Here is a 21,988-nt window from a genome sequence, read left to right on the forward strand (position 1 = left end):
ATCGCACGCGTCACGTTGGCCTAAAAATTTTAACTTAAAATAATTTTCTAAATTCATTTCATTTTTAAAGGTACATAGATAATATTGGCATCTGGTAGGTACATATTTTTTTTCTCTTTACAACTTCGTAATAATCTATAGTTTTTTAAATTTAATTTAAAAGTTTTGGGTATTTTTTTTAGTTATTCACATAAATAAATAAAGTGTGCCAACCCTAATATTATATTCTAATGATATTTGAATTTCTGAGAATAATTACGGTTTTTATTGTTTACATTTTGTACGTAATGGCGTGAGTGATATTAAAAGTATAAAATAATTCCGCAAACACTTAAATCCTATGTTTATAATTTAAATAAGTACTTGTAAATAAAATAGTTTTATTGTAAAAGTCTTGCAAATTAAATAACATTTATAGTGGAAAACGGAGTTTTTTAACACTAGGTTGCCTTTGTCACATGGGGGATAAAGCGTGAAGCTAAGACAGAGAAAGAGAGAGAGAATAAATAAATATTTAATATGTAAATAAATTAAGTAGAACAAAATTCAATTTACAGTTTTGTCTACAAGCTCTACATTTGCAATTATAATCACTTAACTTTACTTCAATACTAGACATTTGTTTTAATAAGAATAATTTTAAATAACTTAAAAGATTGAATTATTTACTTTAATAATAAAAATAGATTATTATTGCTTAAATATAGAATGTAGCAAGTTCGATTATAGTTCTAAACGCACACGTGTTCGCATTATGGAGAGGGAATCCAATACAAATCTTTATTTTTAGAGGCAAAATGCGGATATGTTAGAGTTAAAAGCATTCGCCGTACATTTCGTTCGAATATATTCGTATATATGAATATTTCAGTTAACACCGCCACTGCCGCCTTGTTAATATTAACCATATTTACTTTACCTTTGCTATTCGTTGAATTTGTATATTAGGTAAATTCTTCGCGTTCTTTAATGTTTAACTGTATAATAGTTTAATGCTATATGCTTAAACATTAATTGTATGTAAACAGTGCTAACTTAGTTGTTTTGTCTAAAAGTATTTTTTTATTCTAGCGATTTCTTTGAAAACACAATTTTATTTCTCAGGTTTATTTAAAATTTTAATAATATTTCAAGATGGATTTTTTCTTTAAGTTTATTTTATAGCTTACTTCTGTATATTTTTAAATAGAAACTCTCCGAGAAAAAAAATAGTGCAGTTATATTAGGATATTTCACACTGTATTCAACGTCAATTAAGTTTAAAAATAGAACAAGAATAAAATAATATTTCAAGCATAATCTCGGAAATAAAATTAATATGTTAAAATTGATAAACAAATACTACTGTACTGTATATGTTTTAAAAAAATATTTTACATAAAAAAGCTCATCTGCTTATTAACATATATTACTTTTAATCTTTCTACGTACTTTTAATCCTTCCTACGTTTTCAAACAGAAAAGTCTAGGCAAGAAACTATAAGCTTTAACTAAAATAGGTTAAAACTTAAAGCTACGTCGCTTACACTAACAATTTCAAATAGTATTTGTAGAAGCAAGTTTTTTTTATTGCCTTAGGACCCAATTAATTCAAGTGGGTACTTTAAAGTTAAATTCGACCACAGTTTTAATTTTAGTACCTTTAAAGTACCTAGTGGGTACCTAAAAAGTTAGTTAGTTAGTTTGAAATAATTCAGAAAAGAGTAATTGGATTGGTTCATGAGTTGGTGGAATGCTAATTACAAGCGAAATTATTATACTATAACCTTTGTGGAGTAACTTTTTACTTGTTAGTATTTCAAGCTGTTGAGTTGTTATAATTTTTTTAATATCTTTGTGTTTTTATTAATATTAATTAAGTTAATTAATAAGTAAAAAAATCAAAATTAAATCAGCTTCACGCTGTATCCCTCACATAGCAGGGTAGGCAGAGGGAACCTAGTGTTAAGACGCTCCGTTCTCCACTTTCTGCCGAATTCTGAAGGTATTGCGTATTGAGTGGCAGAACTCAACGCCGCGCTTTGCCTCGACACCAGAGCGAAGAAATAGAAATATAAATGTAAATAAATATATATATTTTTTCATTCATTTCAAATAAAATATTGCTTGTCCTTCCTAATATCAGTACAAAGTTTCATAATAATCTGTTAAGTAGTTTTGGCAAACAAACTTATATTCACATTTATAATAATAATATGAAAAAATGAAATCAGAGTAGGATACTTTTTATTAGCGAGTAAATATTACAAGAAATGGAATTTAATATAATAATAGCACCTGCACATATCAAATGCTCTTTAGTAGACAAATCTGCATGTTTATAAATTATAGGTGGTCTAACAACAGGTGAAAAGCTGTTGTTTTGAGTTTTATATTATAATTAAAATATGGTTTCTATTGCTTCCTAATATCATACACCGAAAAGAAACTTAATTAATTAATATTACAGCTATTGATTTCATTTCTTTTTGGTAAAAAAAAGTAACTGCACGCTGTTTATATTCAAAAAGGAAAATGTAAGATAAAATATATTATTGGGGATCATTTATCATGTAAAAGAAACCTAAAACAATAATAAGAAGAAGTAAGATAATTTCTTAACTATTTTGTTTGTTCATATGTCAACGCTTATCTCAAAACGCCCCTATAAATTTAAATGCGGTTTTCTCCATTGTATTGTGCGCGAACTGCAATAAACATTTAAGTGTTTAAGTTCAATTGCTACATAAATAAAAATGTTATATTAATATAAAATATTTTGTTCGACTATGCTGCTGTAAAATAACTACACCTATCCCCCGATTTACACGGTACTTTTTTTACACGTTTTCGCTTTTACACGGTTTTCCAAATAAGTTTTTTTTTGTTTTTATCGCACTCTACTAAATGATTTAATTTTCTATATTCGTAAATTACAAGTGAGTGCATAATTTAGATTATTATAAATTAACGACTGTGATTAAAGTAAAATTTAGAGGGATAAATGCGGGAAAATTTGGAGAGAGAGAAAAAATTAAAACATTTTAATTTGAATAAAAATAAAAATGAACTTGTGTTAAACAGTCTAGTTATGGTGAATTAAAACAACTGGTGGGTGGTGTACACCTAAAAATAATGAAAAAACACAACTGTTCAATAGCAAAATTATGCATTTTCTGCAAGCTTTTCGATATACACTGTTTTGATTTGAAAATTTTTAATTTTCGATTTACACGTTTTTCTCAGGAACGTATCTGGTTTGATTTTGGTTTTCAATATATATAATAGATTTTTTTTTAAGATTTTAAAGTGAATGATAAAATTATGAGGAGATAAAAGTAATCCACATTGGTTAATAAATAATTGTGTATACTAAAATTATATACAAGATTATGACCGTTTCATTAATTTGAAGTAGGTAAATTAATCTTATTAATGCTAAAGTTTGCCATTTGCCTTTGCCATTATTATTAAATATTTCTAAATCGTCCTTCTCAACGTTCAAAGTTTCAAAGTTAGTTATTATTATTAATAAAATATAATACAATATAATAGGAAACTTAATATATTTACGAGCTTCGATAAGTACGATAAGGTAAGTGACAAAGAGAGAAAGAGAAATACCTCACGAAAACGAAAATAGTTGTTACCTAAGAGTTTCCATGTCTTACTACTTAAGCTCAGTTAGCTTAAGTTATTACTTTACCACTCGTATTATTTAGCTAAAACAAAAGTTAAAATTAGTGGAAATATGTATGAAATATTAATAATGGCTTATTTTCTAATATATATGTATTGAATGGTTCTATAAAAATTCTCATATAAGATACATAAATAATTTGACACTAGGATATGTTTGTAATTATCCTCTAAGACCCATAATAATTAAGTTTAAATATATATTTTTTTTATTAAAAAAAATAGTTTACACAAACGACACACATGTATTAGTCATTTATTTTAAATAACAATAGAAATTAAAGCAACAGACAAACTGTGATTGGTTTTAAGTATTCTTATAAGCGCGTAAATAATTTATTCTTCCGCGTGGACTGACCAAGGTTTCTTTAACCGCATATTATGTAATAAGTAAGTATGCTGTGATGATGAACAACTAAGTTATTTTTCTATTAATAATATAAAGAAAAATCACAATATTATTATTTTAAAAAATGATAGTAAATCTAAATTTTAATTGCAAGCTTTATCGTGTATTATTACAGGGTAGCGAACCTATGCTATATATACTTATAAACTGCTCTCAACTCTGAACTCTGAATCTTGAGAACGATCTTGAGATACCATTTGAATAAGCTGTAAATGAATGGCATGATGGAACTTAGAGTTCAGAGGGATTTATAAACAAGGACCATAACAATGGAGTCTCATGACTCCATTGCGTGATGGAAATTAACACCGCATTTTGTGTAACCGGAACGGGGAACTATCTTTTAAAGTTAGTCCCATAGAAATCAGTTCAGCTGTTCTGGAGATTAGCCAGGATAGACAAAAAGACAGATAAACAGTCAATAAAACTAGGGTACTTCAATTTTGACTCGCTTGACTCGCTAAATATCGGTAGTGTTCACATGTTGAGCAAAGCGAGAAATGAATTTTTGGATTTTTTTTCGCCTAAAACTATCTACGTGGTCATATCTATATGTTTGCAAATTTTCATCTCAATCGATCAAATCCTTTGGGATCCTATTGGTAACAAAGAGTGTAAAAAGTCTCCAGTAGAGCTCTCAGCTCGCTTCGCTCAATAAACATTTACATAACAAGAAGAATATCATGATTACGTGATAATCATGTAATCATGATATTCTTCGCTAACTAATAAAATATCGTATGTCGAGACGTCTGTTACTAACGTTTGCGTTTCAAATTATATTTCAATGTCTACGTAGCAGTTCAAAGAGAATTCGTCTTGAACTTGAGACCAGTGTTATCGTTACAACGAGCTAGCTGTGTATAGTAAATTAGTTACACACGTCATTCGCACATGTTTCGATAATTTTAACGCAAAAACAGTAGAATGTACTGGATTTTTTCTCTAATATGCACCTGGAAAGATGTTTTTAATAATATAAAGGAATAAGTACTAAAATAATATAATTATGTCATTGTTTTTTCGCTTTTTTGGTTCATTAATCATTTTTCTATACACAAGCTAGAAAAAGTTTCAAGTACATATGTTAATATAGTACAAAAATATATCCATCTATTCGCCCTTAAAATATTATTTTAAAAATAAGTGTATAAACTCTCTATCTATCTTATTTACCTAATGTTTTAATTTACATATATCTATGTACTTATACTGTATTTAATTAGATATTATAAAAATGCATAATTTTTTTATGTTATTACTTAATAATTTCTTAGTAATAAAGCTACACATTCTTATTTCAAATAATTAGATAAGAAACGTTAATGTATCTTTTTTATTTGTCACAAAAAGGCGATAAGCTTCCATCTAGACAAGCTTTGACATACCTAAGTAATTAGCTTAGAATAATATTGCTTTAATTTTTTACAGATATATTAATCGAAGTATAAAAATTAATCGAATAATCGTGTACTGCGAATACGAGTATGATACGAGCTGCCTCAATCATTAGTTTTATCTCAAAGCACAACACTAAAAACACGACAGGTTGTGAGTTTGATTTTCACTCGCGGAAATTTAATATTTTAATTTCTTCGTTCTGGTGTCGACACCAAAGCGCGGTGTTGAGCTCTGCAATTCAACACGGAATGCCTCCAGAATTTGTAGGAAAATGGGAAACGGAAATGCCTTAATGAGAACAGACTTAACACTAGCTTCCAGATTCCTCTGCTTTCACTGCCATATGCGGGCAAAAAAAAACTAAGGTACTATAATGTCATAATACAATCAATTAAAATGTCTGTCAAGTTTTTGTTTGACATAAAGATAATTAATTATACACATCGTTCAATGACATTGAATTGTTCGTAGACATGAGTATTTCTTCTTATCGTATTTATATACTAAGTACATCTTAATTATTGCCTTCTTAATTTGAGGCCAGTCGTGGTGCAGAGGCGGAGAGGTAATTGAACACTACTGATTGTGGGTTCGATCTCCAATCGATGAAATTATATTTAAATTTATATAAATTTATTTATTTAAATTTATATTTTCATTTACGGCGTTGAGTTTCGCAATTCAATACGCAATACCTTGAAAAAATCAGTGGAAAGTTAGGAACGTAGTGCGTAGTTACTTAACACTAGGTTCCCTCTGTCTACCCTGTTGAGTACAGGATACACTGTAAAGCTAATTTAATTTTTTTTTGAGATTAACATAAAATTGGGAACTTTTAGACCCCCATGAATCATTTCATAAGTCATTGCATAAGTCAGACAGCGTTTAGAGCGTGTAGGTTTTTCATAACATTTAATATCATAGCGGTATAGCGATATTTAAAATTCTTTTAAAAGAACTTTAAAAGTTATTTTAGTAGTCAAGGAAGATGAAGACAAATTTAATTTAAATTTATAAGTGTAATAGCTATGCTATAACTTATTTTAAAGAACATAATATAAACTTTTACCACCTAACTTATAACTATTTAGAAAATCTGATTAAATATGAAAATTGGCAGATTTAATTTTGTGGCAAGCTTGAAGTTTAATTTTTAAAACAATATAAGAATGAATTCTAATATACAATTAAATTTAACAACTATAATTACCACGTCACCCCCTGCGTTACCGGTTATGAGTCATCTCTCTCGCACACACACATACATGCCCACGCCCACGTCCACGCACACACACACAAAAACTCATACACACGACGCAATGAAATATTCAATATTTTCATTTCTTCGCTCTGGTTCGAGGCAAAGCGCGGCGTTGAGTTCCGCTACTCAACAAGCAATGCCTCCGAAATTCGGCTGAAAGTGGGTTCGGAGTCTTAACACTAGGCTCCCTCTGCCTAACCTGCTACATGCGGGATACATCGTGAAGCTGAAGAAATGTAACGTGCATTTAATAAAACTCCGAATACGCCAACACACCGCATAAATTTGCGTCATTAAAAATAATTAATTTTCGTCTTGATTATTAAATTTAGTAAAATTAATTATCATTGAACTCGTTTAGCTCACGAGAGTCGTTTACCAATTAGCGCTAATTTCAATTATTGATATCTAACATTATCTATAATATTAATTACACAAATGTAAATTATAAATAAATTTGTTTTTTTTACTTCCCAATAGAGGCTTATGCAAAATATCAATATGTATACATCAATATTTTTATCTAATCCTTATTATTATTCAATTATCAATTTAACGCTGTATTTCGCGTGTAGTGAGGTAGGCAGAAGGAGCTTAGTGTTAAGACACTCCACTCCTCACTTTCCGCCTTATTCTAGAGCTTAATGCCTTGAGTGGCAGAACTTACACTATAAATATTTAATTTCCTCGAATGGGAATCGAATCCACAACCTGTCGCGTTAACAGTCACACGCTTATGCTCTGCACCACGACCTTTATCTATTTTTATTCCTACTTTTTATTATTTATAATTAAAACGGACAAGAGGAAATGACCTTGTAATTTTGCCGTGGCCTTTACTTGTTAGGAAATTTACCGTCTTTTGACCCAAAAATTATTCAGAATTGTGGGTAATGAACTAATATAACCATAATAGAGAATATTACGTGGCGCAGAGCACAAGCGTGTGACTGTAAACCTGAGAGGTGCTGGGTTCGATTCCCATTGGAGGAAATGAAGTAAATAATATTTTCATTTTTTCACTCTAGCGTCTAGTGTGGAGCCTAATATCTTAACACTAGGATCCTTTACCTTGCTACAGGTGGGACACAGTGTGAAATGAAAAAAGACTATAATTTTATTCATATTTAAAGCCGATCGAAAATAAAATCAAAATTAAATTAAATCAGCTTCACGCTGTATCCCGCACACACCACGGTAGACAGAGAGACCTTAGTGTTCAGACACTCCTTTCCCCACATTCCGTCGAATTCTGGAGGCATTGCGTGTTGAGTGGCGACACTGGACCAGAGCTAATAAAGGAAATATATATTTTTTTAAATGAATATTTAATTTCGTCGAGTGGGGATCGAACTCACAACCAGTCGCGTTTACAGTGACTACCGTTTACAGTGACAGTAAAAGCCGGTCAACGAATAAAAAAATAAGGAAAATTTATTTTGTCAGTGAGTCAATAACATTCTTTTACGCTATAGGTAGGTATGGGCATGACGGTGGTCGTAAATTTGCAAATAATATGAATGATGTACAAAAGCTATGCCAAATTTACATTTTTTTTTATATTTAAAAAAGAAAACAATAACGGACGAAGTTTTTGTACAATAAAAAAAATATTTGTGATATGGAAATTTTAACACTGCAAAAGAAAATTTAGATGCCAGTCGCGCAGGGGCAAAAATGTGTGACTGTATACGTCACTGGTTGTGGTTTCGATCCACATTCGAGGAAATTAAATATTTATTTAAATTTATATTTTCATTTCTACGCTTTTGGTGTTGAGGCAAAACGCGGGGTTAAGTTCCGTCACTCACATGAAATGTCTCCAGGCTTCGGCGGAAAATGGGGAACGGAGTGTCTTTACACTAAGTTCCGTTTGCCTACCCTGCTACGTGCAGGATAGAACGCAAAGTTAAAATAAAATATATAATAAATTTTCAAAGCTTGGTGTAAAATCGTCAATGTAAAAATAATGATTTACGCTACCAAATATAAGACAGTTAAATGACATTAACAAAACGAATTCTATTGAAAATATTACGATTAAATATTCAAAAATATTGAAAACGCCATTTTCACTTAAATACCTCTCGGTATCGGGTCCTTTCATGCAATAGTCATTGTTCGATCTTGCTATTGTTGCCAGCTACGAATACATTAAATATTAAGTCGACGAGAGAGATCGGTACAGGCGAGTAAATATTTGAGGGCTTCGTTGTAAATGAACCCGTATTTTGGGAGTCAATTTTGGTATTTAGCTTTATATTTGGCATGCACAGGTGACTGTAACGCGACGGTTGTGGGTTCGATCCCACTCGAGGAAGTGAAACATTTATTTAAGTACGTTTATATTTCCATTTCTTAGCTCTGGTGTCGAGGCAAAGCGCGGCGTTAAGTGCTGCTACTCAACACGTAATGCCTTCAGAATTCGGCAGAAAGTGGGGAACGGAGTGTCTAGGTTCCCTCTGCCTACTCCGTTGTGTGCGGGAAACAGCGTGAAGCTTATTTAATTGATATTTTGTACTTATATCAATTTTATTATATAAGTAGTAATTATCAGGTCACCTTCAATTCGATATACTTAGTTCATATTAAAATATTCTCAAAGAAATGTGTTTAAAAGATTTTTTAAAAACAGCTGTGTAAATATATACATTAAAACAATTGAATTAAAAACGAAAAGTTTTAAATTAATTGAACGATGAATAATTAATAATAAAATTAAGTATAACTAAAGGAAAATCTAACTGATATTTTGATTAAATTATTTTTCATATACGTAGTAGAAAATGACTATTAGGTTTTATATTTCACTGTATTTTTCCTTTAAAAATGTTAATTAAACGACATATTTTAGCTATTACTTTTCTGTGGTCAGTTTATCTTTTTTTTAATTGAGTTTTACGTTACATATTAAGAAATTCATTTATCCGTACCTATATTGTGGACGGTTAAAAAATATTTTATAAAGTTGTAAATTTCCTTGTCAATTAATTGTTTTATTAGTTATTAAAACATGAATATAAATAACCATGTGGTTGTATTTAATTTTAAATAACAGATTTATTACATTTAAAGCGACCATAAACCTACATTTATTTGCTATGCAATTATTTTAATTGTTATAAAATAACTATAATTAAAATATGGATCTTAAAGTATATATATTATATTTGATTACGTATTTTAAATATTACTCATAATATCGTAAACAAAATAGAAATAAAATAATATATATATCTTTAAGGATCATAATTAAGGAGTAAAGAAGTACTTCAGGCCTACCAACGAAATTAATTTGTGCCCGATAGAAGAAGCGAGCAAGTACGTTTCATAAAGTATAAGGATAGTTCTTTTTATATACTTAAATAATTAACGGATACAAATGACTAAATATCAACAAATTTTGAGACAATTACAGATTTTAAGCATAAAAGGAAACATATTTTTTTTGCGTTACACTGTTTCCCCCACATAACAAGGTAGGCAGAAGGAACCTAATGTTAAGATACTCCGTTCCCTATTTTCCGCTGAATTCTGGAGGCATTGCAGCACTCGACACCAGAGTAAACAAAATGAAATTATTAATTATCTCATTTCCTCGAGCGGAAATCAAACCTACAATCTATCGCGCTTACATTTACACTTTCCACTGCTGCAACTGGCCTCGATAATTTTTTTAATAATTAAATTATAATTTTCTATAACTTGTTTTATATAATGTTACATAATCTTATAAGGAACAGCGGCTCGTAAACCAGTGCACTACCACTACCATACTTGGCAGACTGCCTGTCGCCACAACTAAGGCCGCTATATCACAAACAAGAACCTTCTCAAAATTATATTATACGTATTATATAAATATAAGAGATTTTAAAGTAAATTTTAAAGTCTGTTGAACGCTATTTAACGGCAAAACTTGAATAACATTAGCATAGATTTTTGTTAGTTCGCTCATTTATTCGCATATAAATCTATATGAATATGTTAAAAATGTTTTAATAATTATCTAGTATTAACGATACTGCCATCAGGCTTAGGATAGTTGTGGAATCAATAAATATTAAAAACATAAAAATAGATGTTTTTTACAAGGCAAAAAAAACCGATTACATGCTAGTCGGACTTGCCTACTGAGGGTTCTGTACTAATTTCTGAATTATATGTCAATCAGTAATACAACTTGAATATGATAAATAGTAGACCTGAGTAGAAGACCAGATATATATCCACGCGATCCTGAGAAAATGAAAAAAAATCTTGACAGACGGACACACGGACAGACACCAAAGTGATCCTATAAGCGTTCCGTATTTTACATTCGAGGCACGGAACCCTAAAAATGTGGAGAACTGAAAAAATTATCAATATCTTAAAAAAGGCAGGAGATGTAAAACGATAATAATTAATTAAGTTATAAGTTTTATATAGTTGTTTTCCTGAATGCACTTCCTCGTGTTCTTGTATTCGCAAGGTTGGGGATATCTTATCTGAGACAGCAAGGTGAAGGGTCGTTAGTATCAACTGTACAGTTTTATGTTTATTTTAATACTTTATTGAATTTTAAAGATAAATTTATATAAGTTAATTTGTTTCTCTTTGAAGATTTATAAACTGAGTTTTTTATCAACATTTTGATAACAAGCAGCCCACATAAAAGGGTAAGTAAAGGGAATCGAAAAGATAACTTCACGCTGTAACACGCACATAACAAGGTAGGCAAAGGGAACCCTAGAATCTAGTGTTAAGAAACTCCGTTTTCATTAAGACATTTTCGTTCACATCTTTCTGCCGAATGTAGCCATTGCCTGTTGAGTGGTGGAACTCAAAGACAACTGGCGCTTTCAAATACGCGTAATGAAAATAATTTAAATATTCCCCACGTGAGAATCAAACCCAACACTTACACTCTGTCACACTGTTAACATGTGAATATGAGTACAAATTGCTACATTTAGGTTAGGCTTTAATTAGCCAGTGTAATACCATGTGTACAGACTACATCAATATTCGTGAATAATTAAACATTACCTTAATCCACCACTGTAGATTCTAATTAACAATCTTGTAATTCTCTAAGCATTTAATTATTAAAATATAACATTATAGATATTTTTTTAAATATTAAATATTTTTATTTTCTCGAGTGGGAATCGAATCCACAACTGTAGCGTTACTGGCAAACACTTGTGCCGCTGCGCCACAATAGGCCTGTTTTAATATTGTATTGTTGTTTAAATGTATTGTTTTAATAACATAATATTCATAATACATGCTTAATCTCTCTATTGCATTAAAAAAATATAAATATGAGATTAAGATTTGTAGGAAAAAAGATCGTAATAGAGAAAGCAATTGTAATAACTAATACTGTAATAGAAAAAATATATAATGTTTGTCATTCTTAGAATTTCATTGCTCGCTTCGCTTGTTGTAAAATAAATAATACTAGAAGCGAAGCGAGCAACGGACGAAATCATTATAATGATGATGATGATGATTGATAAATAATTATTTGTTACATACATTTTTCATATATCATGAGATATCTTATACAAAAGTAGTTTTTTCATAGCTTAAAGGAAATATGCATATAAGTGTAAACTATAATGAGGCTGCAGCAGCAGTTCAGCATTTGATAGTAAACGTGACTCTCTCTCTCTAATATTATATTAGAGATCTCTGCTGTAAAAAATAGCAAAGCATAATGTAGAGGGTAATCATCTAGGGGCTCCCTCTGGTGTAAGTTATCTCTGCTTCTTCTACCATACGTTGAAAAAAATGTGAAGCTAATAAAAAATATAATTTATAACATATTGTTTTGCAAAACTGTCAACATATTACATAAATTTTATCTATTATTTAAGCAATCTGTACATCGAGATGCCGATAAATATTCAAAACGCTAAGCAACGGCCCCACTGAGCATGCCTAATGACTTATTGAATGTTTTAAACGAGCGTGACTCGGTATCTAGGAAGGCGGTTTTGCCACAGATTAAATATGTGCCACAGATTAAACAAAAATATAGCTTAGCGACGCTGACAACGGAACGAAATCCATCTGTCAAAATTCTCCACGACTGTCAACGCATTTGCAACATAATGACTCTAGATGTTTCTAATTTCTATTTGTTGAAGTTAAAATGGATGTTATAGTAGTTTAGGCGTTTGCGGAAATATTTTAATACAAATTGTCGAAAGTTTTTCGTGAAATCATACAATGAACTATTTATTAATAATTTATGTGTCTGTAATCGCGACAGATTGTGGGTTCGATTCCCATTCAAGAAAAACAAATGCTTAATATTTTCATTTCTTCGCTCCAAAAATGGAGAATAGATTATTTAAGACAATAGATTCCCTAATCCTACTCTGCTGTGCGAGGTGTAGCGTAACGCAAAAAAACCTAACTATTAACTGCGAAAAATAAAAAAAAAATCTATAGAAAATAATCGAAACAGCTAATATTATCACGTCTCACGGGAAAAATAAATTTCGTTATAGTCAACTGACTTCGATACAAAACTGTTACGAAAGTTTACATATCCCAAATAAATCCCACAATATATATATATATATATATATATATATATAGAACGGTCTTTGTGCGTTCTTGCAGATAATACTCCAGCCCAAGCGTACAATCGTACAAGTGTACAAGCGTACAAGCGTACAATAGTATTTTAGCTATTGTTACATTATAATAAAAGTTCATTGACGATTTGTCGTAAAAATCACAATTTCCGATCGGCTTTTGTTGGTCACTTTTATACTATTATTGTTATATAGAAAAGTATTCGCTCTAATATTTTATGAAATACTAGTGGACCCGGACGCGGTTACGCCTGCTTGAACTATAAGAATATTTTCGCGTCGGTCATACTCATACTTTGCCGCCCGAAGGCTAGGTCATTCCGAATCAGTGACATCTCCTTAATTATTTATTAGAATTTTATACAGTTAACTATAATTTCAATCTAGATAAAATGCTAAAAGTGACTATTATATTTATTTTCCTAAGGATGAATATCAAAATGTCGCGGTAACGGTTGCGTAGCGACGCGACGGTTGTTATTAACATGGCAGAATAAATTGCATGTCAAATTAGAAAGTACTTTAAAATATATTAGTTTATATGTATAATGTAATGTTATATAGCCTATAGCACTTCTGAAGAATACAGCTTTCATACAAAACAAAAACAATGTAAATCGGACCAGTAGATCCAGAGATCTTAGCGTTCAAACAAACAAACAAACAAACTCTTCCGCTTTATTATATTTATACTAGCGGACCCGGACGCGGCTACGCCTGCTTGAAATATGAGAATATAATTTCTATACAAATATAATTTCAATCTAGATGAAATGCTAAAAGTGACTATTATATTATATTTATTTTCATAAGGATGAATATCAAAAAGACGCGGTAGCGAACGCGGTCGCGTAGCGACGACGGTTGTTATTAACATGGCAGAATAAATTGCATGTCAAATTAGAAAGTATTTTAATTCATTAGTATACATGTGTAATTTAATATTATATAGCCTATAGCACTTCTGAAGAATGCAGTTTTCATACAAAACAAAAACAAAGTAAATCGATCCAGTAGATCCAGAGATCTTAGCGTTCAAACAAACAAACAAACAAACAAACAAACAAACAAATAAACTCTTCCGCTTTATTATATTAGTATAGATTAGTATAGATTAGAGGCCATTCGTGGCGCAGGGGCATAACGGTTGTGGGTTCTAGTTGTGGGTTCGATCCCCTCTCGATAAAATTAAATATTTATTTATATTTTCATTTTTTCGTTCTGGTATCGAGGCAAACAGCAGCGTAGCAGAATTCGGCGGAAAGTGGGAAACGGAGTGTCTTAACACTCCCTCAGCCTACCCTGCTGTGTGCGGGATACGGCGTGAAGCCGATATCATTGATTTCATTTCATAGATTTTTAAGTAATTTTATATGGTTTATCAAATAAAAAGAAAATGTAGTCCTATTCCACATTTAATTATTGTAGCATACAAATGTATGATAATAACATGATCCATTTTCGTTAAGTCATATTAGTTAAATTTCATTTATTCTTTTTATTAAGCTTTGCCAAAACTTTGAAAAATCACTAAAACATTACATTTTATCTAAAAAAGTTTACATAAACGTTTCAATAATGTCATTTAGACGGAAGTGGCTCGCATTTGAGAGATATCCGAAGATAAGTTTAAAGTTTTTATTAATATTTTTATTAGGTATGTATTTTACTTTAGAAAAGAAAGAAAAACCATAAATGAAAAGTATAAGGAAAATCGTGTGCTAGTTTATCTTAAGGTGATTACTGCATAAAATATTATATTATATAGATTTTGAGTTATTTAATAATCTTGAGGAAAAGTAGCGGAATTCATTTAATTCCATAATAATAGGTAGTAACGCATTCCTTATTTGTCTATGTAGGAAAATTGTAAAATATTTTGTCTTATGGGAATTACAAAAAAAATATATCTAAAACGACTTGAATTATTTAATAAAGAATAAAAAAATAATAATAAAAAACACCAAATATATAAGAATATTCTATTATATAAGCCTACCTATATATTTATCGTCAGATGAATAATTATTTAACATATATATGGTCTTAAGTAATCAAGTAAATTGTTTTCTATATATTCATTCAAATAGCCATTGGTTTTATGCATACTAATGTGTTAAAGCATAAATTATAAGAGTATAGCTTATTTTATATGTACTTATTGAATTACATATGTAATAAAGAAATAATTTATTACTGCAATTTCGTCTCTTAAGTGTATTTGTAAAAAAATAATGTTTTTAAAAAAAAAAACAGGTAAACACCGTTTGTAGTAGGGTGTTCCCCCTTATTTTTTTTATTTGTTGTTATACTGGCAACAACAATATATATTCTATGAAAATTCCAACTGACATTATCGTAATAGTTATATTTTCAGGTTCATGACATGACAGCCTGGTGACAGACATACAGACAGTAAAGTCTTCGTAATAGTCTCTTGCTCCTGTTCCCGCTACTCAAAGTAAATCTTTGGGTAGGTAAAGTAGTCAGTAGTCACTCATAATACATCAATATTTATTTTAAATAACACTTGTATAAATAAGTGTCGGAATTTTGTATATTTTTTGTTATTACTTTAAAGTTGAAAACGGAGTGTCTTGACTCTTTTATTCTCTGCCTTCTGTTGTCTTGTTAAAAATAAATTATTCTTTGGAGCTAATTATTCAACACTATTTGTCGTTTAAAGTGACAACCATTAGTTAGTCCTTTATAAATGTTATGGTTTCTGTATAGCCTTCAAGTTTGGGATAATAGGACAATGAATAGCCATAATATAACTAAATCACTTTTATGACGCCGTCGTAGCGTAGGGGCGTGTGACTACACGCCGTTTACGGGTTCGATTCCCACCCAGAAAAATGAGTTATTATTTATAAATATTTTCATTTCTGGCTCTGGTATGAAAACAAAAGCACGACATCAAGTTTCGCTACTATTCTACTTAGAAAATTTGACGGTAAACGAAGTTCACACTAGGTTCCCTCTACCTACCTATCTATATGCAGTATACAGCGTGAACCTAATAAAAAAATAATAAAAAATAACTTTTATTATTTCACATGTTATTAAACGTAAAAGGGGATTTACTTGACAAAATTAGAGCTACTCATTGACGGACGAATGACGTTTATATATATATTTCAAAGCGGGTTGTTTGAAGTTGATACTTTATCCTTGTTGGGAACATTTGTACCGCATTTGAAGGTCCGACCGCTGGAAATCGATCCCGGGGTTTTTCACCCGAGACTGTGATAACAGAAGCTAATGTTTTTACAGAGTAAGCACAGATGTGTGGGGCCTATAGCTTTTTGTGCGTATCATTTGGGCATTGTTATTCGTAGCATGCCAATAAAAACAAGAATATTTTAAGGTTTAGAGTCTATGGCGCAGTGGAACAGCATCTGTGTAAAAGAGTGCAGATTGCTGGTTCAATACCCACTTGAGGAAGTAATGAAAATATTAATTTCCCCGCTCTAGTAGACAAAGCGTGGCGTTCAGTTCGGCTAATCAATACCCAATGTCTCGAAAGCTTAGTAGAAAGAGAGAACTACATTTTCTCTATCTCTATCTTACAGCAAAAAGAGTAAAGCTATCTCATTTTAAAAGTTTTAGCAAAAAAATAAAACCACACAACATTTTTCCTTAATTAAATGCAACATATTTACAAATGCGAAACAAAATGAAAATCTTCTATGTTTTTATTCGAAAACCACAAGAGTATTAAAGCCTCGGATGACAATTGACTGACATAGTATCTGTATGCATCATCCGCAAATGAGAAGTATTATTAAGACCACTTGAGTTTCTGTGCAGATTTAAAAAAAAAAATGTGCCCCAATTTATTTTTCTGTATTTCTCGCACAAACCTCTAGTGGGGCACTTTAAATATTAAATCACTTTGGAGAGCTGTAATTATAAAATTGAGAGCATATACCTATCATAGTACGACTGTACATATATACATATATGTTGCGTAATTATTATTATATATAGCAAAATAGACATAGAGAACCTAGTGTTAAGACACTCTGTCCCCTACTTTCCGTCGTATTTTAAGGCATTGCGTGTTGAGTGACGGAAACGAAGAGATACACAGAATGGTAGGTACTAGCGAGGATGTCACGGTGAGAAAGAAGAACGTGCTCAGCTCAGGAAAGCTCAGAAAAGTTTCATCATTAAATTATAATAAGTCTTTGGTTCATAGTGTTTTCTTGCAATAATTCCTTCAAATATATTTATTGTTTGTTATAAGAAGTTACGAGGTTAAGTTAACATTATATTATAAGCGTACCAGATGTTTTCAATTACTCAATATAAGTATATTGAACGTTATTATTATTAATCCTTAGAAATCACTTATCACAGATTTTACGTAATCTGTGACAATTCATTACTGTTTTAAGATAAGAAAAAGCTTTTAGTAAATTTATCTTATCAAAAAAATAATATTTTTATAAAATATATACTTGTTATAAAACAACGAATAATAATATTTTTCATATAAATAAATAAATAAAATATAAATAATAAATAATTCTTACGCAATGAATACTCGTTTGAAGTGTTTTTTTTCTTAAAAAACATAGTAGTATTGTGTAGTCCGTTATTGAAAGATATGCAACATCCGGTCGTATATTTCATTATTTATAAACACACAAATAGTCAACACATAGCTTAAAAATACAAAAAAAGTAACTTTCATATAATTAAGTCTTGAAATAAATTAAGAAACACACAAAAAAGTAACTTTCATATAATTAAATCTTGAAATAAATTAAAAAACACACAAAAAAAGTAACTTTCATATAATTAAGTATTTAAAGTCATGGTTTTATGAGAAAGGTACTCAGTGTGAAACAACACAGGTAATACTAAAGTCAATCTGTTCGACACACGCGGCATGTTTACTTTATGACCTATGCTGTACTACTAGCCTTTAGAACATAAGGTGTTATATTTAATTTATGCTATATAAATAGTATATTGGAATCGTATAAGCAATTAACTATCAACGTGGCTGAGGCAAATCGTTCTGGTGATAACGAAAATAATTCTTATTTTTTTATATTACATGTAAATATATGGAAAAGTAGTCGGTATAAAGTAACTTTTTTCCTATTTTTTTATATAGGAAAAAAGAAATATACCATACCATAGAAGGGTAGACAGAGGGAGCTTGATAAACTAGTGTGTGTACTACGTTCATTTCTTCGCTCTGGTGTCGAGCGAGAGCGGCGTTAAGTTCCGCTACTCAACACGCAATGCCCCCAAAATTTGTTGGAAAGTGGGGAACAGAGTGTTTTAACACTAGGTTCCCTCTGCCTACCCTGCTGTGTGCGGAATACAGCGTGAAGGTGGAAAAAAATTAATTGTTTTTATATTTTTCTTATAGGATGAGAGCCAATCGTTTCTAATTAGGTCATAACAGTTCTTAGATCATAGCAGCTCTTAGATATTTGCATTTAACCATGCATGTGAAGCCGGACGTAAAAGCTAGGCAATCAATCTTAGTATACTTATGGCGGACCACGTGAAAAATAACTTAGAAATCAATTAATTCTGTTTCCATACAAATAAATCAATTAAAAATAAATTATAAAATGAGTCAATGTTTCTGAAGCTCTAATTTTTAATTATGTTACTTAAAACATACACAATCGATTAATAATCAGTATTAAACGATCATACAATAAGGAATTTCTTTATGGTTTATGCATTTTATTGTTTATTGTTTTGCTTAGATATTTTTTCTACTTTTCTTTTAATGTATTAATTTTATAGTAATTTTGGTCAATTATTTGAAAAATTTTTAAAATATGTTTTATGTAGTAGAGTTCTCGAGCCCTGAGAACATTCTATTTTAAAGATATACACAGTTTTTTATAAAACCGCTCTTAGTTTAAGTAAAGTTTACTTTAAGATTTCATAGCCGCATGTAAAGTACATATTTTTAGATTTCAAGGTTGCTTTTAAATAATATCGACATAAATGCAACGTTGTACAAAAATAGATTTATATATTTTATATGAAAAATAAATATTGTTTTAAATTTATCTTTCACGTAAACAGGTAAAATGGCGATTATATTGATTTCTTATATTTTTTTGTTCTATCAATTGTTTGGAAAGCATGTGCTTCCAACAGAAGTGCTTATATCAGAAATTATGTTGACTTTGGCACAAACATCAAAGTCTGTTCACAGACGTAGAGTTATTTAAAATACACTTATTCTGGTAATTTTTTTTAATATATTACTTTCATTAAATTTCATTATTTTTTTATTAGCTTCACTCTGTATCTCATAGACAGCTTAGTAGGTAGAAGGAACATAGTGTTAAGGACCCGAATTCAAGAAGAAGAAATGAAAATATTAAATATTTCAATTCCTCGAGTGGTAATCGTACCCTGTCAAGTTCAAATCTTTTTCAAATTAGTTTACATAGAAATATTTTAAATTTTATAAAAAAAATCACATTATATTATCCTTATCGAATTTTCTAAATATATATACTGTAATCGCGTAATTCAAATCCAGAGAACATGTGTATTTCGTTGTAAACATTCCCAGGCAGACGGTGTTGGCGTGACACATCCCAAATGAGATACGTCCAGTTTTATAATATAAATAAATAGGTTTCGTCATTTTTGTTTTAAATTAATAATAAAAAAATATGTATTTTTCATATTATTTTTGTTTATTATTAATAAAATCATATTTTTTATTAGAAAATTATAAGATGACTGTAGATATATGTTTTTTTTCTATATAACTACCCGACCTTATTTTTATTATTTTATATCTTTCATGTACAGAATCGACTTTTCTATCCTTTCATTATATATACAAACGACCTATAAGTAAAAAAAATAATAAGATTCTTACTTTAAACATAAATTAAAGGACAACGGGCGATATTAAAGCAAAAATAATTTAAAATATCAATATTTTATATATAAAGTTAATAAATTATAATTTTGGTATATTTTTTCTTATTCAAGTATTATTAACTTAGTTTTAATTTAAAATATGTCTTACCACGAATTATAATTTGATACCAATTTATTCTATAAACGTACTATCAATGACTTCGAATCATTAATTATAATAAGCGCCGATATGATATAAAGATTGTAAATCTATTAACAATATGTCTGTTTTTAAAGTTGTTTTTTTCTTAAACTCAATGCCAAGATCGCAGAATAACTAACCCAGTTCTCTTTATAGCTTTTGATTTCCTTCAGCTTGCGTCGTTTAAAGACATATGTACGTTGAAAGTTAGTTGTTGAGAAACTAAAAGGTGAAATCTCAAATTAGGATTAATATAGAAAAAAAACGACGAATCCACATTATTATGTAAATATTCAAAAATAATTAATTATATTAATAAAAACCGTTCCTAAAACGTTTGCTTAACTACTTGAAATTTTATTTATTAGATAGAAAACTTTATATTACTTATGTTAATTTGGAAAGTATTAATTAAATATTAGGAACTTTTTAGAAACCATAAAAAAATTTGAACGTGAACCTTTTAAAAGTATTAATATATTGTTTTATAAAAAAAAAATACCTTAACATCCAAAAGCACTATTCAGAACGAAAGCCACACGCGTTTTGACTATGTAACAATGTACGTCTGTACTTCAAGTCCTAGTAATAAATAGAATCAATTATATAATTATTACGATCATCGATATTAACATTCCTCTAACAAATAAATATATTACATATTAAACTATCTAAAAAAACACCTTCCCGCTGTATCCCGCATGCAGCAGAGAGGGAACCTAGTGTTAAAACTCTCCGTTCCCCATTTTCCGGGGAATACTGGAAGCTTCGCGTTTTGAATGCTTTGCCTCGACAACTAAGCGAAAAAACGAAAATATTAAATTTTTCATTTCCTCGAGTGGGAATCGAACCCATAGCCTGTGGCGTGATATAACTTATGTCATTCTACCACAACTGGCATCAGGCCTATCTGATAGCATAATGCACTTCGTAGATAATCCTTCTTAAGTACTGGAAGTTTAGCATTCTCTAGATTTCATTGCTCTTGAAATGTTAATCAGTATTTGCCAAATAACTACTATAACGGATGTAGATTGTTTTGAAATGCTGTTTATTATGATTCTTCTATAAATAATGCTTACACTCGCTTGTTTTTTTGTAAATTTTGTATGAATGAAAGATCTTCGAAAATTTGATATGAAAATATTTTTTAATTATTCCATTATAGATATTTGATATCGATTTTTTATAACAAACCAAACAGAGTAATTGAAAAGATTTATTTTTTTTGTAAACTTTGCTTACTTTTTTCTACGACTATTTCTTGTATATAGAATCGCTTTTTCTATTTACATAGAACATATTTACTAAGATAATTGACATTTTTAAAGAATCTCATAAAAATATAAAATAGCGTGATTTTATCTTATATAATTTTGTGTTTAACTTCATGCCAATAATATAGAACCACTATTTAAAAAAAATAAACCGACAATACTATACATACGTACTATACTCGTATATTTATGCTAATACAGGTGTTTGGGTGAGTGGAACACCGCAACGAGTCGTGGCTTCAATTAAGCGGTCGGTTAGTGATCGATATCAATTTGCTTTTCCAATATTAGATCGTA

At 29.9% G+C, this 21,988-nt stretch overlaps 1 protein-coding gene across 8 annotated transcripts in view; it reads right to left on the reverse strand.

Annotated features, from left to right (window-relative positions):
- Positions 1 to 21,988, reverse strand: part of Ih (hyperpolarization activated cyclic nucleotide gated potassium channel Ih) — a 178,078-nt gene that overhangs the window by 54,149 nt on the left and 101,941 nt on the right. Inside the window, exon 1 of one of the 8 annotated variants that reach the window (XM_085197485.1) lies at positions 17,887 to 17,944. The exons of the other annotated variants lie outside the window; for them this stretch is intronic. Within the exon in view, the coding sequence (XP_085053611.1) occupies positions 17,887 to 17,929 (43 nt within the window). The 5' untranslated portion in view covers positions 17,930 to 17,944. Of the gene's footprint in view, positions 1 to 17,886; positions 17,945 to 21,988 lie in introns of those variants that run through there. 8 annotated transcript variants of the gene reach the window in all.

This window comes from Heliconius melpomene, chromosome 14 (genome assembly GCF_056956725.1).
Source record: "Heliconius melpomene rosina isolate 202511_hmr_F chromosome 14, ASM5695672v1, whole genome shotgun sequence".
NCBI lineage: Eukaryota > Metazoa > Arthropoda > Insecta > Lepidoptera > Nymphalidae > Heliconius > Heliconius melpomene.